This window comes from Fragaria vesca, linkage group LG5 (genome assembly GCF_000184155.1).
Source record: "Fragaria vesca subsp. vesca linkage group LG5, FraVesHawaii_1.0, whole genome shotgun sequence".
NCBI classification, from domain to species: domain Eukaryota; kingdom Viridiplantae; phylum Streptophyta; class Magnoliopsida; order Rosales; family Rosaceae; genus Fragaria; species Fragaria vesca.
In genome coordinates this window covers 17,068,548-17,091,040 of record NC_020495.1, presented here as the reverse complement: position 1 = coordinate 17,091,040, position 22,493 = coordinate 17,068,548, and the positions used below count along the sequence as shown (strand labels likewise).

The 22,493-nt window shown below is 38.2% G+C and overlaps 4 protein-coding genes across 4 annotated transcripts in view; 2 read left to right on the top strand and 2 right to left on the bottom strand.

The window, feature by feature from the left end:
* Window positions 1-925: 925 nt before the first annotated feature.
* Window positions 926-7,991, top strand: LOC101299306 (ATP-dependent Clp protease ATP-binding subunit clpA homolog CD4A, chloroplastic-like). Its single transcript, XM_004301493.1, is given in 5 exon segments — window positions 926-2,223; window positions 2,370-2,448; window positions 2,532-2,621; window positions 6,919-7,825; window positions 7,828-7,991. Coding segments are annotated over 5 exon segments (2,538 nt in total).
* A 1,182-nt stretch (window positions 7,992-9,173) lies between these two features.
* On the bottom strand, window positions 9,174-12,558 carry LOC101299011 (transmembrane protein 87B-like). The gene is made up of 5 exons (XM_004301492.1): window positions 12,347-12,558; window positions 11,244-12,168; window positions 11,051-11,146; window positions 10,328-10,464; window positions 9,174-9,687 (listed from the first exon to the last, which is right to left on the bottom strand). Exons 1-5 carry the CDS (start codon window positions 12,556-12,558, stop codon window positions 9,519-9,521), a joined length of 1,539 nt encoding a protein of 512 aa, XP_004301540.1. The 3' UTR covers window positions 9,174-9,518.
* A 616-nt stretch (window positions 12,559-13,174) lies between these two features.
* On the top strand, window positions 13,175-14,309 carry LOC101298719. The gene is made up of 3 exons (XM_004301491.1): window positions 13,175-13,925; window positions 14,121-14,146; window positions 14,243-14,309. Exons 1-3 carry the CDS (start codon window positions 13,434-13,436, stop codon window positions 14,307-14,309), a joined length of 585 nt encoding a protein of 194 aa, XP_004301539.1. The 5' UTR covers window positions 13,175-13,433.
* Window positions 14,310-17,224: 2,915 nt separating this feature from the next.
* Window positions 17,225-22,493, bottom strand: part of LOC101299480 (probable dolichyl pyrophosphate Man9GlcNAc2 alpha-1,3-glucosyltransferase-like) — a 6,400-nt gene continuing 1,131 nt past the window's right edge. Inside the window, exons 4-7 of the mRNA XM_004299934.1 lie at window positions 22,262-22,369; window positions 18,743-18,904; window positions 17,791-18,043; window positions 17,225-17,693 (exon numbers count right to left, since the gene is read on the bottom strand). Coding sequence (XP_004299982.1) covers window positions 17,260-17,693; window positions 17,791-18,043; window positions 18,743-18,904; window positions 22,262-22,369 — 957 coding nt within the window. The 3' untranslated portion in view covers window positions 17,225-17,259. The remainder of the gene's footprint in view (window positions 17,694-17,790; window positions 18,044-18,742; window positions 18,905-22,261; window positions 22,370-22,493) is intronic.

The window sequence follows — 22,493 nt, the reverse complement described above, 5'->3', positions numbered from 1 at the left end:
TGGTTGAAAATTATAAAGGCGTGAGGATGAGCCTCCCACTGGGTTCTAAACCTTAAAAAAAAAAATTGTGCACATAGAAAATTAGCCTAGGTAACTTTTCATTCCTGGATCCGCCACTGAAACCAACTAGCAAATTTTATGAGTATATGTGAGTTTGTATGTTGTAGACAATTCTGGAGTATGAATGACTAAAACTAGTATATATAGGGTCTGTACTCTTATTTATATTACTCGAGGTCCATACTTGAATCCGAGGCATCAGTTACGGAAATTAGGCAGCCATGGCCTAGAATGAACAAGGGTATCCATACCTTGAAGTTTTACTACAAACCACAAAAGTCTACCAGTTATAAAGCACAATTATCATATGAGCCAACAACAAGGTCTACCAGTTATGCACTGAGATGCATAATAACTAGGCCACACGAAAATAAATCTTGATGTCTAAAGATCTATAAACAGATTTTCTTAATTAGCTGGGCAACAGAATAGCAGAAAAGGAGTCCCAATCAGGTATTGAAATCCTTATACAGGGAGTTGATTAATGATTATCCGAAAACCTTTGTATGAGGATTTCCCAGTAGATGACGGATTCAACTCCTCCACAAGGCACACCTTACTTGAGGTGCAAGTAAATTGTTCAAAGTTCACAGAAAATCTCTCTCCAGAATTGCAAAGAGTATAATCAAAATACCTTATTCGCATTGTAATTAATCCTTAATTATTTTTCCTCTATATGATATTGTGATGAAGTCTCGTATTGTACGATGCTTCACAATCCCTAAGCACTGACCCTGGTTCTGGTTTCGTTCCCAAGAAACTGCAGAGTTCAGAGAGTCGGAGTATTGTCTCCAAAGAAAGATCCTTGATCCTTAATTGCTTTCAATCTCAGCCTCCGTATAATCATCGTCGTCGTCGGTTGATCATGGCTCCAGCCGTTTTGACTCTGCCTTCAACGTATACTGGTGTGGTTACAGGTTTGAGTACTTCAACAAATACTGGTGTGGTTGCTGGTTTGAGTAGTCTGCCTTCTACAAGTACCGGTGTGGTTGCTGGTTTAAGTAGTCTGCCTTCTATTAGTACCGGTGTAGTTGGTGGGCTAGCTGTCATGGCTGCGGTCGCTTTGACCTTGCCTTTAACAAATACTGGTGGGGTTGGAGGGCTAGTTAGGGGTGGCCAACCTAGTAGCGTGAAGATGATGCGTCCTAAATCCGCTCGTGCTTTGAGCATGAGGTGCAAGAGTAGTACTAGTAGCACTAGTAGTGTTTCTAGTTTCTGCGGACTCGGTAGGTTTGATGCCCTAGATATGGTGGCCAGGCCTAACGAGGACAACTCAATCCCTTCGGGTTCCAAAAGTCGGAAGGCTAGGATAAGTGGAAGAGCTGCACCTAAGTCCATGTTTGAGCAGTTCACAGCCTCTTTCCCTTGGAGTTCCGAGACTCAAAATACAAGTACTGGAAGATGGGAGGGTGATAAAAGTTATATTATTCGAAATGGGTATACAAGTACTGGAAGAGGGCATGATGATGAGATTACAACGCCAACTCTAGAGGAGTGTGGGACTAATTTAACCAAGCAAGCAGCAGAGGGAAAGTTGCATCCTGTTATTGGAAGAGAAGAACAAATATCACTTGTCATCCAAATATTGAATAGGCTGACCAAGAAAAATGTCTGCCTGATTGGAGAACCTGGTGTTGGGAAGACTGCAATAGCAGAAGGGCTTGCTCAACGTATTGCAAGTGGCGACGTTCCACATTCACTAGCCAACAAGAAGGTTGTAAGTCTTGATGTGGGTCTTCTTGTGTCTGGTACCAAGTACCGTTGAGAGTTTGAGGAAAAAATGAAGCTCCTAATGGAGGAAATCAAACAAAGTGATGGTCAAGTTATTCTGTTTATCGATGAGATGCACAATTTAATGCAAACAGGAAACCGATCATCAGAAGAGGGGGGAGGAATTGATGGTGCAAATTTATTGAAGCCGGCTCTTGCAAGAGGTGAACTGCAGTGCATTGGAGCCACAACGCTAGATGAATACAGAAAGTATATTGAAAAGGACCCAGCATTTGAAAGAAGATTCCAACCGGTCCAAATTCCTGAACCAACTGTGGATGAAACCATACACATTTTGAGAGGGCTTCGACAACGATATGAGATCCACCATCAAGTCCAGTATACAGATGAAGCCCTGAAAGCAGCAGCGCAGCTATCTCACCGATACATCAGGTAGGTAGCCCTTTTAGAGTCTATAATCTGTCAGATGAATAGTTCAGCACAAGCATGATCATTAGTTGTGCAAGATATATCTCTCTTTCCCCTGTGAATATAAATCTACATTTTTCTGTTATGTATCATAATTGTGTGTATTTCAGCGATCGGTTTCTTCCTGATAAAGCAATTGACTTCATCGATGATGCTGGTTCTGCATTAAGACTGCATCGTCCTGCACAGGTATAAAACCTCACTTTCTGGTTCAGGGTCCTTTTAAAAACATTGGGATGTTTTTAGTTAGTTGCGGTGGTTCTTATTTGCAGCTTCCTAAAGAAGCTCAAGAGCTTGACAATATTCTGAGGCAGATAACAAAACTGAAGAATGAAGCTATTCATGGACAAGAGTTTGAGAAGGTACAAAGTTTCTATAATTTTGTTGCTGGAATTCTGAATGATAACTATGCGTTTTGCAGTGAATATCAATAGATGTTGATACTAAATTAGTTGCGGTAAATATTAGGGGAATTTTCATATACACCCAATTTTGAAGAGTGGTTTTAAATAAAACTCACTTAATATTCTTATGTGATAGACATCTAAAATGTATCAATTATGATAAATATTATGTCCTATTTTTTCTAAATTTTACACAATTGCCACCATTCAACTATAACATATTAATATAATAAATAATCTTAATTGATGTTGTCTTAAATACCTTGATTATGAGTTTTTCTTCTAACACTAACATTTTTCAATCAATTTGCAAGAGTCATGTAGTTTTCTTTATTTTTATGAAAAAATCTAGATTAAAACAATTCATTCTCCAATCACATAAGGTAAAATATAATATAAATAAGATATCTAATCTAAACCCTAAACACCCTATACCCTACACCCTACACCCTAAACCCTAAACCATAAACCCTAAACCCTATCTAATCTAAACCCTAAACCCTAAACCCTAAATGCTAAATCCTACACCCTAAACCCTATACCCTACACCCTACACCCTAAACCCTAAACCCTATACCCTATACCCTATACCCTAAACCCTAAACCTTATACCCTAAACCCTATACCCTATACCCTGAACCTGCTATACCCTAAACCCAATTTTGGGTTTCTTCTTTTTAGGTATCACTACCAGAACAAGCACTTTAGCCGACGAAAAATTTTCGTCGGTCTGTTAGCTTAATTCGTCGGCTAAGATCTTAGCCGACGAGCCATCGTCGGCTAAGATTTCGTCGGGAAAAGGTCGTCTGTGATGACTTTAGCCGACGAAAAAAAAAATTTCGTCGGCTATAGTCCCGCAGTTTAGCCGACGAAAAACATGTCGTCGGTTTTTTTCCCAAACTTTAGTCGACGAAACAATTAAGATATTCGTCGGCTAAAGTCTGTAATAAAAAAATTTTTTCCAGACTATAGCCGACGAAATATAGTATGTTTCGTCGGCTAAACCTTATAAAAAAATTTAAAAAAATAACTATAGCCGACGAAATATAGTCTGTTTCGTCGGCTAAACCTTATAAAAAAATTTTAAAAAATAAACTATAAGCCGACGAAATATGCCATAATTCGTCGGCTAAACCTTATAAAAAAATTTAAAAAATAACTATAGCCGACGAAAATATGCCATAATTCGTCGGCTAAAACCTTATAAAAAATTTAAAAATACTATAGCCGACGAATAAACCTTTAAATATCGTCGGCTAAACCTTTAAATATCGTCGGCTAAAGTTGCTGGTTTTTTAAAAAAAAAACTGCAGATGCTTTCGGCCACCTCCAATCACCACCAAAATTTGACAGAATCTTCTTCTCAACATTTCGAACAACTTCCTAGAAGAAATCGAAGCCCAATTCTAAGCCTAAATAGGTCAATTGAATCAATATATAAAAATCCCTAATTTTAAACCCTAAAAACTTCAAATCTTCGATTCTCCTCACACACACCGAATCGAGTTACCAAATTCTAAGGGAATGTAGTACTAATCAAACTCAACTTATCCATATATAGAACTCACCAAATGGTGAACTGAGGAAGGAGAAATTCGATCGACATCGAATCCAAACCGGCGGAGTTTTGGAGCTCGATTTATCTCTCACGGCGGTGCCACTCGATGCACCACCTATCCAGCAATGAAGCAGAGACGACGGCGAAGCTTTTGGGACAAGTGTGGCGGTCTCCGGTGGCTTGACGGCGGAGCTAGGCCGAAAAGAAAATCTGGCAGGCGAAATAGACTTCTTACCATCCACCTTCGGTAATATAAAGAACTTTAGCCGACGAAATTCTTTATTTTCGTCGGCTAAACTCTTTTGAAAATTTTGGTTGACCGCAAAAAAATTTTGGTTGAAAATTTTGAAAATTTTCGACTTTAGCCGACGACTTTTCATATATTTTCGTCGGCTAAAGTCCTTTGAAAATTTTCCTCCAAATTTGGTTTACCGCCTAAAAATTTTTGACCTTAGCCGACGACTTTTTTAATATCTCGTCGGCTAAAGTCTATAAATTCACGAAAACGCTCATATCTCCCTCTATATTACGTGTTGGTCAAACCTTCCACACGAAAAACTTTCACGTAGATGAGACGTAACCGCCTATATAAAAATTTTGAGACATTTGCTTCCGACGATAGGGCTCCCCATAGGGAATAATAACGGTAAATAGGGTTGACCGCTACTATCGGCACCGAGACTTTACCCGATTTACGTGATTTTTGAACCATAGCCGTATTTCACCATTCTGAACACATCTTATTTCACGAGATTTTTGATAATTTTGCTTCCTATATAGAGTTGGTTCACAAAGTTGTATAACCTACTAAACAAATTATACAACATTAGTAGACACGTTGTGATTCCGATGACTAAAATTCACAAACCAAAATTGGACCGTCATATATGATCATTATGACGAAAGATGTCTATGGTAAAAAATTCAACTGGATCCGACAACGTTAAGGACTCGATCGAAACGGGTAACCCTAATCCATCGTCACTTATCACACGAAAACGCTCATATCTCCCTCTATATTACGTGGTTTGGTCAAACCTTCCACACAAAAAACTCTCACGTAGATGAGACGCAACTGCCCATATAAAAATTTTGAGACATTTACCTTCCGACGATAAGGCTTCTCATAGGGAATAACCTTAACGGTTAAACCCCTTAGGTTAGGTACGACCCGTTTTGGGTCGAAGTTTCCCGTACTAGGTAAAACTTAAAACTTTAACAAAAACCCAAAAAAATTTCGGAACCCGTTCCCGAATTAATTAGTAGTACTACTTAACATAGGGAATAATAACGGTAAATAGTAGACACGTTGTGATTCCGATGACTAAAATTTACAAACCAAAATTCGACCGTCCGATATGATCATTATGATGAAAGATGTCTATGGTAAAAAATTCAACTGGATTCGACAACGTTAAGGGCTCGATCGAAACGGTCAACTCTAATCGGAAATAAGAAAACTGTATTTTAAAGCCCTAAACAGACTCAGATGGCCAAAAAGGCCCATACATCATGGCGTTAGCGATGAGTTTGACTCGTAGGGCCGTTACGCTTCCGGAAAGGTATCACAATAGTCAATCGGACACCAAAAACCAAATCTGCAGCATATTGAATAATAAGGGTAAATTGCATTGACCGCAACTATCGGCACCGAGACTTTACCGGAATACCGTGATTTTTTAACCGTGGACGTATTTCACCATTCTGGTCATATCTTATTTCACGACTTTTTTGCGTTTGAAGGTTCTACGTATAGTTTTTTTTCCCAGATGAGTTGTTGTCCAGATCTGCAAATATAAGGCACTTTAACCGACGAAATTAAGGCACTTTAGCCGACGAAATTATATTTTTCGTCAGCTAAACTTTTAAAAATTTCGTCGGCTAAAGTTCACAGACTATAGCCGACGAAAAAAATTATTCAGACGACGAAATTTTAATTTCGTTGGCTAAAGTTGACCATAGCCGACGAAAATTTTTAATCAGCCGACGAAAAAATAATTCGTCGGCCTGGTTTTTTTATTTTCGTCGGCTAAAGTCTTTCTTCTGGTAGTGTATATTATCATATCATGCCCTACTTAATAGGTACATTAGAAACGTAAGTAGTAGAGAGTAAAATGTTCTCTCGATTAGGATGGGAAATGATATAATAATATACCTAAAAAGAAGAAAATTAATCAAAGAACAAGAACGTGTACCTTACAATTAGACATTTTTCGACTATGTAGAGAGACACCAAATGTGAGCTTAGGAATGAAAAGTATCATCCTATTACAAATGACATACTTCTGTATATATCTAGTATTTTGGGTTTTTATCTAATTTTCTCTATATATAAACTCAAGTTAATAATAACAAGGTAAGAAATTAAAGAATGTAATTGATTATGACAAAGTTAAATCCAACTAAATTTTAGCTAGTATGTGAGTTTCAAATTGATGCTAAAATTGAGAAATATACCAAATTTAGCTTTCTACTGTCTGAAGGGCAAATTAGAGAAACCGAAAAATGAATAAAACTATTAATTATAGACATTTGCTCTATATGGTATGTTTGCTTATGTGGAATGGGTGTAAAATAAAAGAAAAATATGTATGGATTTATCTCAAAAGAGGTCTAGTATTTTGGGTTTTTATCTAATTTTCTCTAAATATTATTATGCATTGTGTAATTTGGTCAACTGAACCGACTCTTGGACAGGCTTCACTATTACGTGACGCAGAATTGGATCTTAAGACACAGATATGTGAGGCATTGGATAATGTTAATGGTGGAAGTACTGTTACTGAATTGGATATTCAACACTGTGTGTCCCGTGGGACTGGTATTCCGGTTGAGAAAGTGTCAACAAATGAAGCCGATCGCCTCCTCAAGATGGAAGAGACGCTCCATAAGCGGGTTATTGGTCAGGATGAAGCAGTCAGGGCTATTAGCAGAGCTATTCGTCGAGCTCGTGTTGGACTGAAGAATCCTAATAGGCCAATTGCCAGTTTCATCTTTTGTGGTCCGACTGGTGTTGGAAAATCTGAGCTCGCGAAAACTTTGGCGACTGGCTATTATGGCTCTGAAAAATCAATGGTGAGGCTTGATATGAGTGAGTTCATGGAACACCTTTCTGTTTCCAAGCTCATTGGTGCTCCCCCTGGTTATATTGGTTACTACGAAGGCGGTCAGCTGACTGAAGCCGTTCGTCGATGTCCTTACAGTCTGGTGCTTTTTGACGAGATTGAGAAGGCTCATCCTGACATTTTCAACTTGATGCTTCAAATACTTGAGGATGGAAGATTGACTGACAGCAAGGGCAGAACTATAGATTTCAAGAATACACTAATCATTATGACGTCTAATGTTGGAAGCAGTGACATTGAGAACAAGGATGGCAATTACAAACAAATTAAGGGCTCGGTGACAGAGAAATTGAAACACCACTTTCGACCAGAGTTTTTAAATAGGTTGGATGAAACAATTGTTTTTCAGCAGCTGACTAAGTTGGAGGTAAAGGAAATTGCAGATATAATGCTGAAGGAGTTTCATGATAAGCTCAAGTCCAAAGAGATAAAGCTTCGGGTGACAGAAAGGTTCAAAGACAAAGTGGTTGACGAAGGATACGACCAAGCTATGGAGCAAGGCCTTTAAGAAGAGCCATAACAAGACTTTTGGAGGACACCATGGCTGAGAAGATGCTGGCAAATGAGATCAAAGAGGGCGACTCAGTTATTCTGGATGTCGATTCTGATAGGAATGTGATCATGTTCATCAATGGCAGCAGCTAACAGAGATAAAGAAATAGGTGACTGAAAAATGTCTAGTGTTGGAAAATCTGTTTTTGATAGATTTATGGTTTTGTGAAATAGTTTTAAATGTGTTCAAGGCATGTTGTAGCAGGGCTCCCTTTCAGACTTTGTAGCGGGGTACACATATATACATTAATTCATTCATAAGCTTGCAGAATGAAGTTCACAAGAAAACATTCAGACCAGATTTTAGTCACATTTTACCATATTCCCAAGAATTAGCTTCTGCCATCATTCACTCGTTGAAAAATAAAGCTCAAACATCTTGTAACATAATCATCGTACAAATTCAAATCAAAGTGATCAAACACCAGCTAATACCTAACAAACCAATGCTAATACCTAACAAAAATAGACAAGCGACCAGCCAAAACATAAGGTAGCACCAAGAAACAGAAATAGAGCTTTCAGAGAAGAACATACCTCAAGGTATCAGATTCTAACATATAAGAAAGGCTGTTGGAACAATGACCTTAGAGCGCAGCGATCAAATGCGAATATATCCCAGAAAGCAGTGATGATCCAAGTCTTAATCATCCTTCGAGCGATCTGTAGCTTTGAAGACCTACATGTGTAAGATTGTCAAAATTGTAGTATATGGAAAGGAAGAAACACAAGTACACGAAGAACCAAAGAGATAGAACAATGACAGATGAGTCTATAGCTTCGTCCAGCCAAAGGTACTCTACTGATTCGGACACTAAATTCCGTCGTTCAGAAAGTACAGTAAATGGTGCAAAGTAGCACCCAAGACGAACAGTAGAGAGCACACATGCCATCCTCTATATTGAACACTCAAATGAGCACATATACTTTATAAGAGCAAATGTTGCTTTATATTATAGAAGAAATCATTTAGAACTCTCATTGCTGGAATGCTGGTAGAGAAAATTTTATGCAGGTTTGAAACATAAAACAATGAGGATAACAAACAATGAAACCACAAAAGTGAAAACGTTCTTTTGTTTTCCATATCTCATCACAGATTCACAGGAGTCTCATCAAACGCCTGACATGTTTTTACCTTTCTGTAACAATCTCATCTTTCTCATCTCCAACCAAACGGTTTTGATGGAAACCCTTTTCGGGTTGTAATATGAATGAAATGATCATGACAGAGTAAAAAGAAAAACATGATGAGAAGCAAATACTCATGAAAGTGACAATGTACAGTATCTATCACAATAACAATTTGGTGAACTTTACAATACACAGCTTTTCTTTTTCATGATTCATCTACTCTCAGAAATTGAGGCTGACAACCTAATGTTTACATACAATAAAAAAATTAGCATCACAAACAAGGACAAGAAATAAGGCAGCCTTTTGATTCTAGTAGGAAGTAGCAAAAATTTTACAACACCTCTTTGGAAGCCGTTAAGTGGGACAAAGGGTCATTGCTTAGCACATAGAAGTTAACCGAGGGGTAGACATTCAACTACATTCTCCATGGGCTTGTATATAGAGTAAGGTTGTGAGCAATGGAAGAGTAATGCCATTGAAAGATCATTCCCTCTTATCTTCTTCTGTGTCCTCTTCATCAGAATCTCCCGTGCTTCCAACATCCTTCACTTCTTGATTGACTAAACTGATATCACCCTCTGGCTTGCCCGCAGTTAGAGACTGAGATTCTTCATCATCAGAATCTTCTCCTAGCTTCTCTGAGTATGCATACCTATGTATAATCAGCAGAACAAATTAGCTCAGCATCATCAAAGTTAACTTGCTAATTTTATAACATGAAGGCTTTTGTTAATGATCCACCAAATGCATTACACAGCCAAATTTAACATATACCGAATGTAATCCACGAAATAACACTTTGCAAAGTATTAAGCCAAGAAATACCATTTGATTTTTGTGGGACTGAAAAACGTTGACTATCAAATTATGGATTTTTTAAAAGAAATATTCCAACATGAACTCTAGCCTTCTGAAAAAACCAAGTTATATACCACTAGAGAAGAATCTTTGAAAGGGCATATTACCGGAACAAAAATCCTTCTAAAAGTCTGTTTCTCACTCTAATTACTCAATCTAAAATACCTCATCCCAACCCCCTCTAGTGCTTCACAAAACCCACTCAATGCGACATTCCTATCTCTCTATGAAGTGTGCACCAACTCAATACCACTCTTGTCCATAGATTAGATTCTAAACTGCAACGTACACTTCCCAGTAACATGTCGCATTATGCGTTCACTGGCCAACCAGAGGTTCAGGAAACTTTTCCTCTTATAAAATGGAACAAAAGGTAAGAGCAGAGAAATACAAGCATCTTATTGATTGCACAGGAATTAAGGATTATTACGCACCGCTGAGAGTTCTGAGATGGTGCCCAAAGATAGCAGATAACGCACAGCAATGCAAATGCAAGAATATCCCAGAAAGCAGTGATGATCCAAGCACTATGCCACTTCTCGTTGAAGGGATCTGTTGCTTTGAAGTACACCTACACGTGCAACAATGTTAAATGGTATTGTTCAAAGCTCGAAGAAATCAAGTATGGAAAGGATGAAACAAAGTACTATAGGCAGATAAAGAGAATTACAATTTAAACAAAAAAGAATTAGGTAAAGGCAAATGAGACCAACAATAGGCATCAAACAAGCAGGTTTCCTCTTAGTGGTTAAACGCGATTAAGCAAGATTGGAACCATTAGATGGATGCTAGTGTTTAGATCCATTTTAAAATACTGTCAAAAGGAATTACAGTATCAACAATAGGTAAATTAAGGATCATTAGTGAGCCAATATGCTGTCCCATAAACTTTCTTATGAGGCTTCTATAGTCAGCATATGTACATTAATGTAGGAAATAGTATCAGATAATGAACATAAATATTTCTTTATGCGTGCGTATGAAATGAAAGAGCACAGAAGTCTTAAAATAATAAATAGTATCTTTACTGAACAAACTGATAAATATTCACATATCATTTTTAAGATATTCAAATCCTCAGTAAAAGAATGGAATCCATTAAGTTAATAAATCATCATCATCATAAATAAATATATATATAGCCCCCCAAACAATACCTCATAAGCAATCCATGCGAGTGAGGCAATGACTGTCACTGCTAATGCATTTGAGAACTTCCTATACATATCCAACTTGACAGAGCTTCTCTTTGTCTGAAATGAATGTAGGTTTTAGCACTTGAAGAACAAAGAAAACAGAAAGTGAATTAAATACAAAAACAAAATGTACAGTTTGATAAAAATGATGTACCTGTAGCTGTTCTAGTGTTTTTGAGAGAGAAGTGAAAATCCACAAGATTAAAAATGCATCCAAGAAAGCATCAGGAAGAACAAGAAATAATCTCGCTCTTCCTGATACATCATTAATTGTCCCAACATACTCGGTAATATTAAGCAACTCTGTGGCCAGAAAAAATGTTACTCCAAGCAAAAGCACCTTGGAGGTAAGACCCCCAAGAGTAGGCCGTACTACACCATAGCCCATAGAAACAGTGAGGATAAGGAGACGGGAAACAGTTTTTCTCACAGCTCCAACCGTCACAACCAATGTCGTAAGAAAAACTGGCCTCATCCCTGTATTATTAAAATTGACATAGTCAGCATACCAAAGAATCATCTCAAACAATCCAAGAGCAATTACAGCCGTGATGCAATGCTGAAGTTGCAGAATATCATCCCAGAACCTCACATACTGAATAAGCCAAATTACACCAATCAGCACATAAGCAAGTGCCATGAACACGAAAAACTTCATCAGTGGAGCCATTCGACCAGGTAGATAACCATCAGGACTTCTCCACACCGTCTTCCCACTCATTACCAATTCCTTCAGTTTCGGATCACATGCCACAAAAAACAAGTTATACATCCCCGTTTTCGTGATCGAAATCTCTTTGTAATCCATCTCTTTAGACAGACTCTTCCCTCTGAACTTGACATTCAACACAACAGGCCAATTAGCATCAGCGGCAGAAGGTCTCCTAATGACCTCCCCTTGCTTACAACCTTCCATCTTTGCAAGATCAGGGGTGCAACATATAGATCTCTGTCCTCCATAAGCAGAACCGCCGATATTATTCCGATCCGCAGCTTCGAAAATGATGACCTGTATCAGCCCATTGCTACGCTTCCTGTCAGCTGCAGCCTCATTCCTCCAGAAGGTGATATTCTCAAATCTGTTCCGCAAACATGATATCAGGATAACAAACAGCAGCAGTGACATAAGATTTTCATTCGTGATATTATCAAATGCGATTGAAATGAAGAAAGCTAAATCCCTAAAATTCTCAAATGAAGCAAACAAAGCTCTACGGATCTAGCAATGAGGTGCAAATAAGAGAGGGAGAAGAGTACCGGATATAAGAGCGGGAGGAGGGAGAGGCGGCGATTCCTTCGCTGCCGCCGGAGAGGAGGAAGGCGTTGCCAACTTCGCGGAAGACGTCTTTGTGGTAGATATGGATGGAGGCGTTGGCCGGATTGGAATTGAAGAATGATGTCAAGAGGAGGAGGAGGGCAATGTGGGTGGTGGTGATTCTTGTGCTACTTTTCTGAAATGTGAAATCCATAACTGATGGAGTAGCTTTGGAGGGATTGATTTGGGTTTATTGAGAGAGGAAGAGAGGGGTGGGTGGGACTTGGGGGGAGAGTGAGGAAGAAGCAATGGCACTGTCACTGACCTCACTGCTACTGTCGGTCTGAGTTGACGTGGATTTTACGGGACGTATTGGCCCCTCTTTTACGGACCCTCTACTGTTTTTTCATTTTTCTATTTTCTTTTCAAATGATTAACGCAATTATCTTCAAATTTTATTTAATAAGAGTATAAAATAATCGGCTTCAGGCTTTTCTTTTTTCAGAACCTCAGAGCTTTTTTTTTACCCAAATAATCTAACGGTCTATAAAAAAAAAACTAGTTCAATTAAATGGTTATTTGAGTTTTTGTCTTTTTTTTTTTTACTTTTTTTAAACAGGATCCAATCTGAACCCGAATTTCCCTAAACGGATCGGGTCCAAAAAAATTACATTTTTAATAATCATAATCCGATCCAAACCGCCTTATTTAAAACGGATCGTCCGTCTTGGAACCGACCCAAATATGCAGCAGCTGGGGCCAACTCTAATTAACACGGTTAACTCTCTATTAACTCTATATATCTCTCTATTATTCCTTTCTTTTTTCTCAATCACTTCATTCCTACAGTCAACTACAAACCACTTCATTCTAACTCCCTATCTATCCGAAAATTATACAGATCTATCTCATACCACACTTCTACTACAAATCTATCTCTTCATCCACTCACACCAAATATCATCTCTTCATCCTTTTGGCAAATCCATTCTCATCATCTTTTGAACCTTCTTTCTTTACCAAAACCCAGAATTTGAACCCTAAAATTCCTACTTTCAAAATGCAATTGGGAAAATTTTGAAACCTTAGATGGCACTATCCCAAAAGAACGTCCTGACGAAGCCACCGGCAAATGTCTCAGCAAAAAAGCTCCCGACGAAGGCAGCAACAAGTCCCTCGGCTAAAGAAGCAGAAAGCCCCCACTTATCCCTCACAAGAATAGGGCAAATTCCATACTGTACTTGGACGGCGACGGAGATCCGAGAAAAAGTTCCCGATTGTTGGGCATATCCCCAACCACTAGCTCCACCACTGTCTCTAATGTATCCCGAGTGCGATTGGCGGAATCGAGATTACAAGAAGAGAAGAAGAATCATAAATTGGACACTGCGGCTAGGGGGGTCGAAGTCGAAGCCTAAAACCACTACACCAACCTCTGTGGTGGATATCGTGAGAGACGCTGCAGCTGAGGCGTCGAAACCCGAAACGGGTGACTCCTCAATGAAAGTGGTGGTGGTTGATAAATATGTACTGGAGAAATCTATAGCTGATGAGAGGATTAAGTCCACAAAGTCCTCAAAGGCAAGAAAAATCAAGTCCTGAATTAAGCTCTAGGTGAAGAAAAACTCCATCAAATGGGGGGTCTTTTTTAATTAAATGTAGTATACTTGGTTTACTGTTTCGATTCTGTTAATTAGTTCAATTGTGTTATTTCGAGTGTCAAATGAATGAAGTTGTGTTTTTATGGTTATTGACTGCATTTTTGCTTAAATGCAGTGCTTAAATGAAGTTGTGTTTTTATGGTGAGTATTTCTTCATTGATTGTCAATTTGATGCTTAGTTAGTGATTAGATGTGTGGGTTCCTAGATGTATTTTGCATTTTCATGCTTGTATGAAGGGAGATAATTGATTTTGTTTCAGTTCCTCTTCGAGGCTTCACAAGAATGGAAGTTGCTTCCAGATGAGGAAAAAGAGCACTACGCATGAAAACCATCAGAGCCATCACAGACCTCATATTTTTCTGCAAAATCTCAGCATTTTTCAACAATTGAGAGTCGATGCTCTACAGAATGCTTCAAGGCCTTAGTTGCTATGTTTAGTGTTGAGAAGAAGGCAACATGTTAAAAGAATGGTTTTAGGGTTTTGATAAAACTTGTTGGGAAAATAATGCAAAAATTAATGGTGTGCACTCTTGTGAACCTTGTGGACTTGGTAGATCCCGAAAAACTTATTACTAAGCTGCATGGGAAGGAGGTTGAAATTTCTGCGGTAGTGTTGCTCAAGTGATGGGGTTGCAAAGTGGTAAGGATGAGGTCAGTGAGGTAGGTTCGTACAAAGATCACTTTGAATTTGTCGATATAGTAAGGGAGTTCTCTAGAGATGATGGGAAGATCTATCTGAAAGAGGTGGAGACATATTTGAATGAGCCTCGAACAATAACGGGTGACAAATTCAAGCGGCTCTTTCTTTTGTTCACATTGATCACCATCCTCATGCCAACTGCCTCGCTCTCCATTCCGAAGAAGTGGTTGTTGCCCCTAGAGGACACTAGCCGCATCTCATCCATGAAGTAGGTTGCTTTCTCTTTCAAGTGGTTGATGCATGGAATTAAGGAGATCAAGGATCATCAGTCAAACTGCAACGAAAACCTCCTCTTTCTCCAGCTTGTGTACTTCGATTGTGTCAAGGGCCCAACCATCGTGGACAAATCATTGTACCCGGTTCAAAGTTGGGAGGACACTGAAGCAAAGAAGCTACCCGGATGGGTATACACGAAGGGTGGGTTGCACATAGAGAGTGTTGTTGTGTCAAAGCCAACAACAGGTGCCCCATAACAGGTGCCCTGTTATATGCAGGGACGTGAAGCCAACAACAGGTGCCCCATAACAAGTTTGATGAATTGGTTGGCAAAGTGGCTGGACTGGAACAGAGCTTTGCGGATTACAAATTTGAGGTGTCGGGGAAGCTAGACCAAATGTTGTTTATGATGCAATTTTTGACTTCTAATCATTGTAATGCCGACAAAGCTGATAGTTGTGTTAATAAAGTAGCCCCTCCAAAGCCGCCGACTAAGATGCAGATGAGGAGGCAGACTAAAGTAGCCCTTTCAAAGCTACACTTGCTAAAGATGGAAGGCGTCAGGAGGTCTAAAAAAAAGAGAAAGAAGTAATAAATGGAATTTATTGAAGTTTTGCTTTCTTTTTTTATGTCGTTTGTTTCATGTTGTTGGTTGCTAAATGAATGACAAAATGGAAGGCTCTAACTTTTTTTTTTTTCTAGTTGTTGTAATCTATAACATAATTAATGTATTATTATAATCTATAGTTATTTGTAAGCTACTATGTTGTGTTGTTTTTATAAATGTGTGTTATCGTGTTGTTGTTTTTCACTGTGTTCATCTGATTTATTTTCTGTACATTTAGAGCTTTTATTTATCTATTTTTTAGGTGTCACCTATACAAAAGGAAAAAGTGACTACATTGTGGATGTACTTTCTAACTCGAATTTTGTGACGTGTCCTCTAAGATTTCTTAAGAAGACTGAGGCAAACCCCAATATATAGTGTTAAGATAAAAAATGAGAAGGTGAAACATGTTACGAAGAGAATGAGAAGACCAAGCCTGTTATGAAAGAGAGGAAATCTTGAACTGGTACATATTTTAACTCTTTAGTGCACCAAGTTAGATAAAGACCTTCCGTAAACTCTACAATCCCATTTCTTGGATCAAAAACCAACATCAATAATGTTCGAAACTTTGTAATCATTGGCAAGTATGACCAACATTGATCACTCTAGAATAGTCAATCATGCAACTTATTGTGTTTAAACATAGACCTAGGGAAATGCATAACAGAGTGTCGGTGAGCCGTGACCTACAGATTGGTTAAAGAATTAACTAACAACTTGTTGACATATGTATGGTGTGTGAGTTATTTAAAAAAAGACACAATCATAAATTGTCTAACACAGATCAAAGGTGGAGTCAACATTAAAGAGAAAAAGGTTGATAAAGAAGCATTGAGCTTGTTTATGATTGTTTCTACGTTCATTGCCACATGCTCTTATGTGGTATGTATTTTTGTACCCATGGGTTTCACAGTGATGGAGGATCTGATAAGAATGGTCATGCAATTTTTGCAGGACGTAAAGCTTTCAGCCTATTTGCTATTTTGAATGAATTTGCGATGGCTCTATCCTGCAGCTTATTGTTTTCCTACCTAGTTAGCACCATGATAACTGCGCTTCTTAACAAATCGAGAAGCGTAGAAGATGTCCGCGCTTTAAGATAAAACATAAAAAAACAATTTTGATGAATTGAAATTGATGGATGTGTAGTTAAAGATATATAAACTAATCAAAGAAAACAGTACCATGTACGTTCGAGGTGTTTTGTGAATCTTCCTGGATCCGGTGCTTTAATTGCCAAAATAAGTATGTTCTCGGAACAAAACCAATGGGTGCTCCAAATGTAATGCAACCGGGTCGACCTCCACATGCATAGCGTCCGTATGGAAATCTTGTTCATATTGAAACACGTACAGTGGAAGAAAAAAAAATTGGATCAAGTGAGTTTCTTGGATCAATTCGAATTGAGAGAGAGATTCAACAAAACAGACGATCCAAAATTGGAGACAACTCAACCTTTTCACAGCTTAACAAATCTGGTAGTAATACAATGAAATCCCAGATTCGTATGCCAATAAACTGGTCAAATTCAAAATCTCAGTACAACTTTTCAATCAGATCCAGCATGTATGAAAAGTTGCAGTGTTAAAGCAACATCTATAGTGTCGAATTAGTACACATAACTAGGATCGTGAAATGAGAGAATCAAAGAAGCACAATCAAAGCTTCAAACAGAGAGTCGTATCTTTGTATACCAAATCCTAAATGTGTTATGCCAAATACATGGCTCAAAGGAGCTTCTTTTCTTTATAGTTGGAGTGTTTCAGCAACATCCATTGTTTTGCATTAGTATACATAGCTAGGAATGTGAACTGGGAAAAGCAAAGAAGCATAATTAAAGCTTCAAATAGGAAGGGATATCTTTGTGGGGGATTCATGCTTAAATAAACAACATGAATAATGAGTGAGCACAAAAGAGAGAATATTGTCACAAACGATCTGAAAGCATTTGTGTCCCTTGTGTCTTGTCTTCTATTAGGTGCCACGCTTAAAAGTATGAATAGAGTAGATATAGCCAGATATGGTAAAACCAGCTTGTCACGATGTAGAAGAGGGAACATCGAGAATAAGGCATAAAGAGTCATCCAGGTATATAGAAAAGGTTCTTCACTTGCCAAAAGACTTGCTGGTAGGAGAGGCAGCAAAATAGACTTCTCGTGCACTGAGAATTCAGAATACCGAACATAAATGCTAGGCTCTACTAGTGTGTACTATGAAGGATAATAAACAGGACTTGAAAAGGGATAAAATCTACTTACCTTGGAAAGAGAACAGATAAAATGATAAAGCACTATTCAGCAACCCATACAGGAAACCTTTTTTACTTGGATCCCATATCTGCTTAATCATTGAAGGCAGAAAAGTAGAAATAGTTGCACCAAGGCTGAGAACCTTCAATTGAGGTGTTGAAAACAATCTCTTCCATTTTACAAGAACAGAGGTGGTGCACCAAAAGTTAGCCACATAGTCCTCATATATCCCTCTCTCAAAAGGAGCAAGACGAGAGAGAACCTATAAGGTTAACCAAGCTCAAGTTAAATCATCTCTTTTTTCTATGTGTGTAAACAAAAACAAGAAATATCCCTTTTTAAATTATTAAACAAGATAACTATAGTATTTCGTAACTCCTGTATATCTTTTTATACATTCTGTGCCGAAATACGAAAAGAAAACTCAGACAAATAAATCGACATTTAATTTATATTTACAGCTCCATTTCTGACATCAAAGTTGTGCATGCTGTTTGTTTTGTGCAGGGGAATGTCACTAATAAAATAATTGGGAGATAGTGGCAGCTTAACAAATCCAAGTCTCAAGCGTCTCAATGCTTGAGGTTGAAATACCAGATATGTGCTGCACAGAACTTTGTGAATCCAGCGCATTTTTGCAACAACAGACATAACCTAAATAAATATCCAGCCCACTGTGCAACAAGCCAACAACATATGAATCCCAACTATATGGGTGTCCCATTTTTGTGATAAAAAAAAAGACAAAAAAAAAAAGCATCAATAGGTGTTTTCCTAAAGGGATTCATCAAAGAATTAAGCTGGATTGAATCAGTGTATACTTTTGGTTTGCTCATCAGTTAAGGGCAAGGGTAGAATTTATCTTGCATCAAATAGCCTGATCTTAGAACCACAGAGATGCATGAGTTTAGTCATTGTAAAAGCTCATACACAAAGAAATTAACTGTGTACTTGTGCTTACCCCAAAGAATGCCTCCATTGAGTGAACATATGGCCACCAGACCACAAGAAACGTAACTGAGACCACAAGGCCAAGTTTAAAGACTTCAAGAAGTGGATACCGGCGCCTTATACATTTACCCAGAAGATGGCTAAAAAATGCAGGAGCAAAGTATGCACTCATCTGCAAAACAGCATATCACATTCAAGTAAACATTACCCAGCAGAGAGAATTTCCAGGTGAATAACAAAGATCAGAGAACATTTAACCGGATTATCAAAAAGCTCACTAGCCTCCTATAAATCTCATTCGAGTTGGCTCTATGGAGATAATATCACACCAACATTTCCTCAGTACACTAAGCCGAAATCCCTCCAACCATTTTCTATAAAATTAGTCAGGACATTCTGGATTGACTGCACTTCTAAGACGTACTCAAGCAACAACATAACTTAGTGAAAGCAGTATAAAGCCGTAAATACATCCTATACAACCAGATGAACATGCTTATTATTTTATAGTAAACAAAATTTTATTAAATAGATAAAGAACATACACAGCAGTGGGTAAGAATTAAACAGAGAGTTCAGCTGGGAGCAGAAACAAAGCCGACAGAGACTATTCAAAATAAAGAAAACATAAAGTGAAACAGCACTCCAACTTAGAAATTAGCAGAAAAATGGTGAATTTGAATTCCAAAGCCCATACACATATGGATGCTAAGAAATCGAACACATGAGCAAGCCATACTCTCTCCCATCTGCCAAAATCCTATTGTTTCTTTCCACCCAAATATCCCCAATAGACAACCATCATAACACATCTTCCAGATACAGTTCTTTCTTCTTCTCCCACATAAATATTGATTTTCACTCAATAGAGCCATACAGTTGGCTGCGATGACCAACATAGCTTCTTGAAACAGCCTCTTCAGAAGCGCTAAAGCAATTGAACAACGTAAAATATGGTGAATCTCACTCTCAGCTCCAGCTTTCCAGCTTTACACATCTGACATCAGTAAGGAGACAAACTAAAGATGGCCTCTCCTCTGCACCATCTCACATGTATTAATCTTGCCATGAACAATGCTTCAAGCTAGCTCCGGTACCTTAGGAGGTACCTTGGCATTCCAGATTACAGAAAAGGGAGTAAATTGTGAGATTCCCGCTAAGAAAGAAAATTTTCCAAAGACTCTAACATTCACCTTCTCCTATCTGTGCTCTTAGATGGAACCAGCAGTACTCTGATAATATCAATATTAGTGCTACCATTTCCCAGACATTTAATTTTAGTCCATATTTACTTCTAACATATCTACTTCTAATGACTGCATAGCGCAGTGAATTTGAATATTTCCTCCTGCTATCTAAAAGACTCTATTTCACAAGTAGAGCGGTCATTTATTTTCACCAAATCCCCACCCCTGACCACCTATTACTTGAGTCACCATTCCCAATTTACTACATGATCTTTATTCCCAGTCCATCCCCGCCCATAAGAAGTCTATTTTCAGTCTATCAGTCTTCTTTGCCACAATGCAGGGATTTAAAACAGATAGAGATAATATATTGGTAAACTGCTCCACAGCAGTTAAATCAAAGTAATCTGCCCCCTGCTATCTAAAAGATTCTTTCTCCACTGCTGGATCCCAGAAACTCGCCGCCCTAGAATTCCCTCTTACAGGCAGCAGGCACATATATTTCATTGGCGAATTTCCAATAATGGCTGGGTGGCTTTGGAAGGATAATGTAAGAACTTTGCACAAGCACGATGTTTCTATAATTGCTAAAATCCTTTTAGTTTGCTACAATGTGTGGTTTGCTAGAAGAAAGCTTGTTTTTCAAGGGAAAGATATTTGTTGCAATGTGCTTATTCAACTGTTTCAATGGCCTCTTCCTATTGGCAAGTTAATCATTTTCATGTTAAAGAAAGAATATTGTATTGTCTGCAGATTGATAGTGACATATTTCTACATCTCCTCTCCACATTAGACCTTCTATGATAATTCACCATTTTACTTGGACAATCAACAACCAAATTGAATCAGAAAGGACACAAGAGATCTCCCTATCTGACCCAGGGAAGACTCAAATCTGACCCTTGGATATATACATGTTCTATTTCCTTATTGGTAACAAGTACCACTTCCTTTTGTTTTGCAGTATTAATCATGTGTCCTGCTGACCCTTCTCATTTCTTCAATAGAGCCATATAGTTAGCTGCAATGGCCCAGCTCAACATAGCTTCTTGAAACAGCCTATTCTAAAGTGCAAAAGCAATTGAACAATGTAAAAATATGTGAATCCCACTCTCGTCTCCAGATTTACACATCAAACACCGGTAAGGAGAAAAATTAAAGAGGCCTCTCCCATCACCATATCACAGATATAAATCTTGCCATGAACAATATATCAAGCTAGCACTGATACCTTAGGAGGTACCTTAGCATTCCAGAATACAGAGGCAGTGGATTGTGAGAATGCCTTAGATAGGAGATTTTCCCAAAGACAACTTTCACTTTCTCCTATCTGAACTAGAAGGATCTAACAGTACACACTGATAATTTCGAATATTGGTGCTACGATTTCTCAGTCATTTTATTTTAGTCAATATGTACTTCTAATAACTGCATAGAAACAGTAAAAATATTTCCTCCTGGAATCGAATGTCATCATTCTCAATCTACTACATTATCTCATAAAAAGTCCATTTTCACTCTCTCAATCTTCTATTCCACATTCCAGGGATTTGAAACAGGTAGGCATAAGAAATTGGTAAACTGCTACTTACTCTGATCCCGCTACCCAAAAGAGCTTTTTTCCACCCTTCTAACCTTCTCTCTACTTTCACCACAACCGGAACTCCACCGCCCAAAGTTCCCTCTGACAGGCAGGTGCAAATTCCTACTCCACGTCTCATAATTTTCGCCCACTCCCCAACTCTTCCTACTTGAGTCTTAATCCCAGCTACTGAGCACTCTTCCCTATTCATTTTTGACCCAAATAATAAGAATTAAAAAAAAAAAAAAAAAAACGAAATGATTCAATTACCCTAAAAAGAGTAGCCAAGTTCTGGTTCCCTTGGAGAGAAAGAATATTGTATTGTTTGCAAATTAATAGTGACATATTTCTACATCTTCTCTCCCCATATCAGACCTTCTACCAAATATCCACCATTCTACTTAAACAATCCACAACCAAAGTGAATAAGAAAGGAGACAACAGATCTCCGTCTTACCCAGAAAAGCTCAAACTGACTCTTGGCTACATACATATCTATTTACTAATCGGTTACGAGTATCACTTTCTTTGGTTTTGCAACATCAGTCACCTTTCCTGTCTCCTGACCTTTTATTAACCTTGATTTGTTTAACATTCCCATCGCTTTTGTCTTATTAATTTACTTATTTGCACCCTATTTACGCCAATGTTTCCTTTCTCTCAGAGGAAAAGTAACAATGAACCAGAACAATTTCAGAAATAGATAAGGTAAGGAAACTTAAGCTATCAGGATCTGGCCCAAAATGTATCAGAAAAATACCTGTTTGTGGTTGAGAGCAAGGCTGTATAGGACACAGGCTAGAAGATCTTTGTCAGATAGAATAGCGGAAATAGCTCCCACAGTCAGACCCAAGCTGATGCAATTGTACTGACAAAAATCACGAAGAAATAAGATTCAAGAGTTCAGAATATTGTATACAGAGAGAGAGCTAGAGAGAGAGAGAGAGAGAGAGAGAGAGAGAGAGAGAGAGAGAGAGAGAGAAGAACGAACG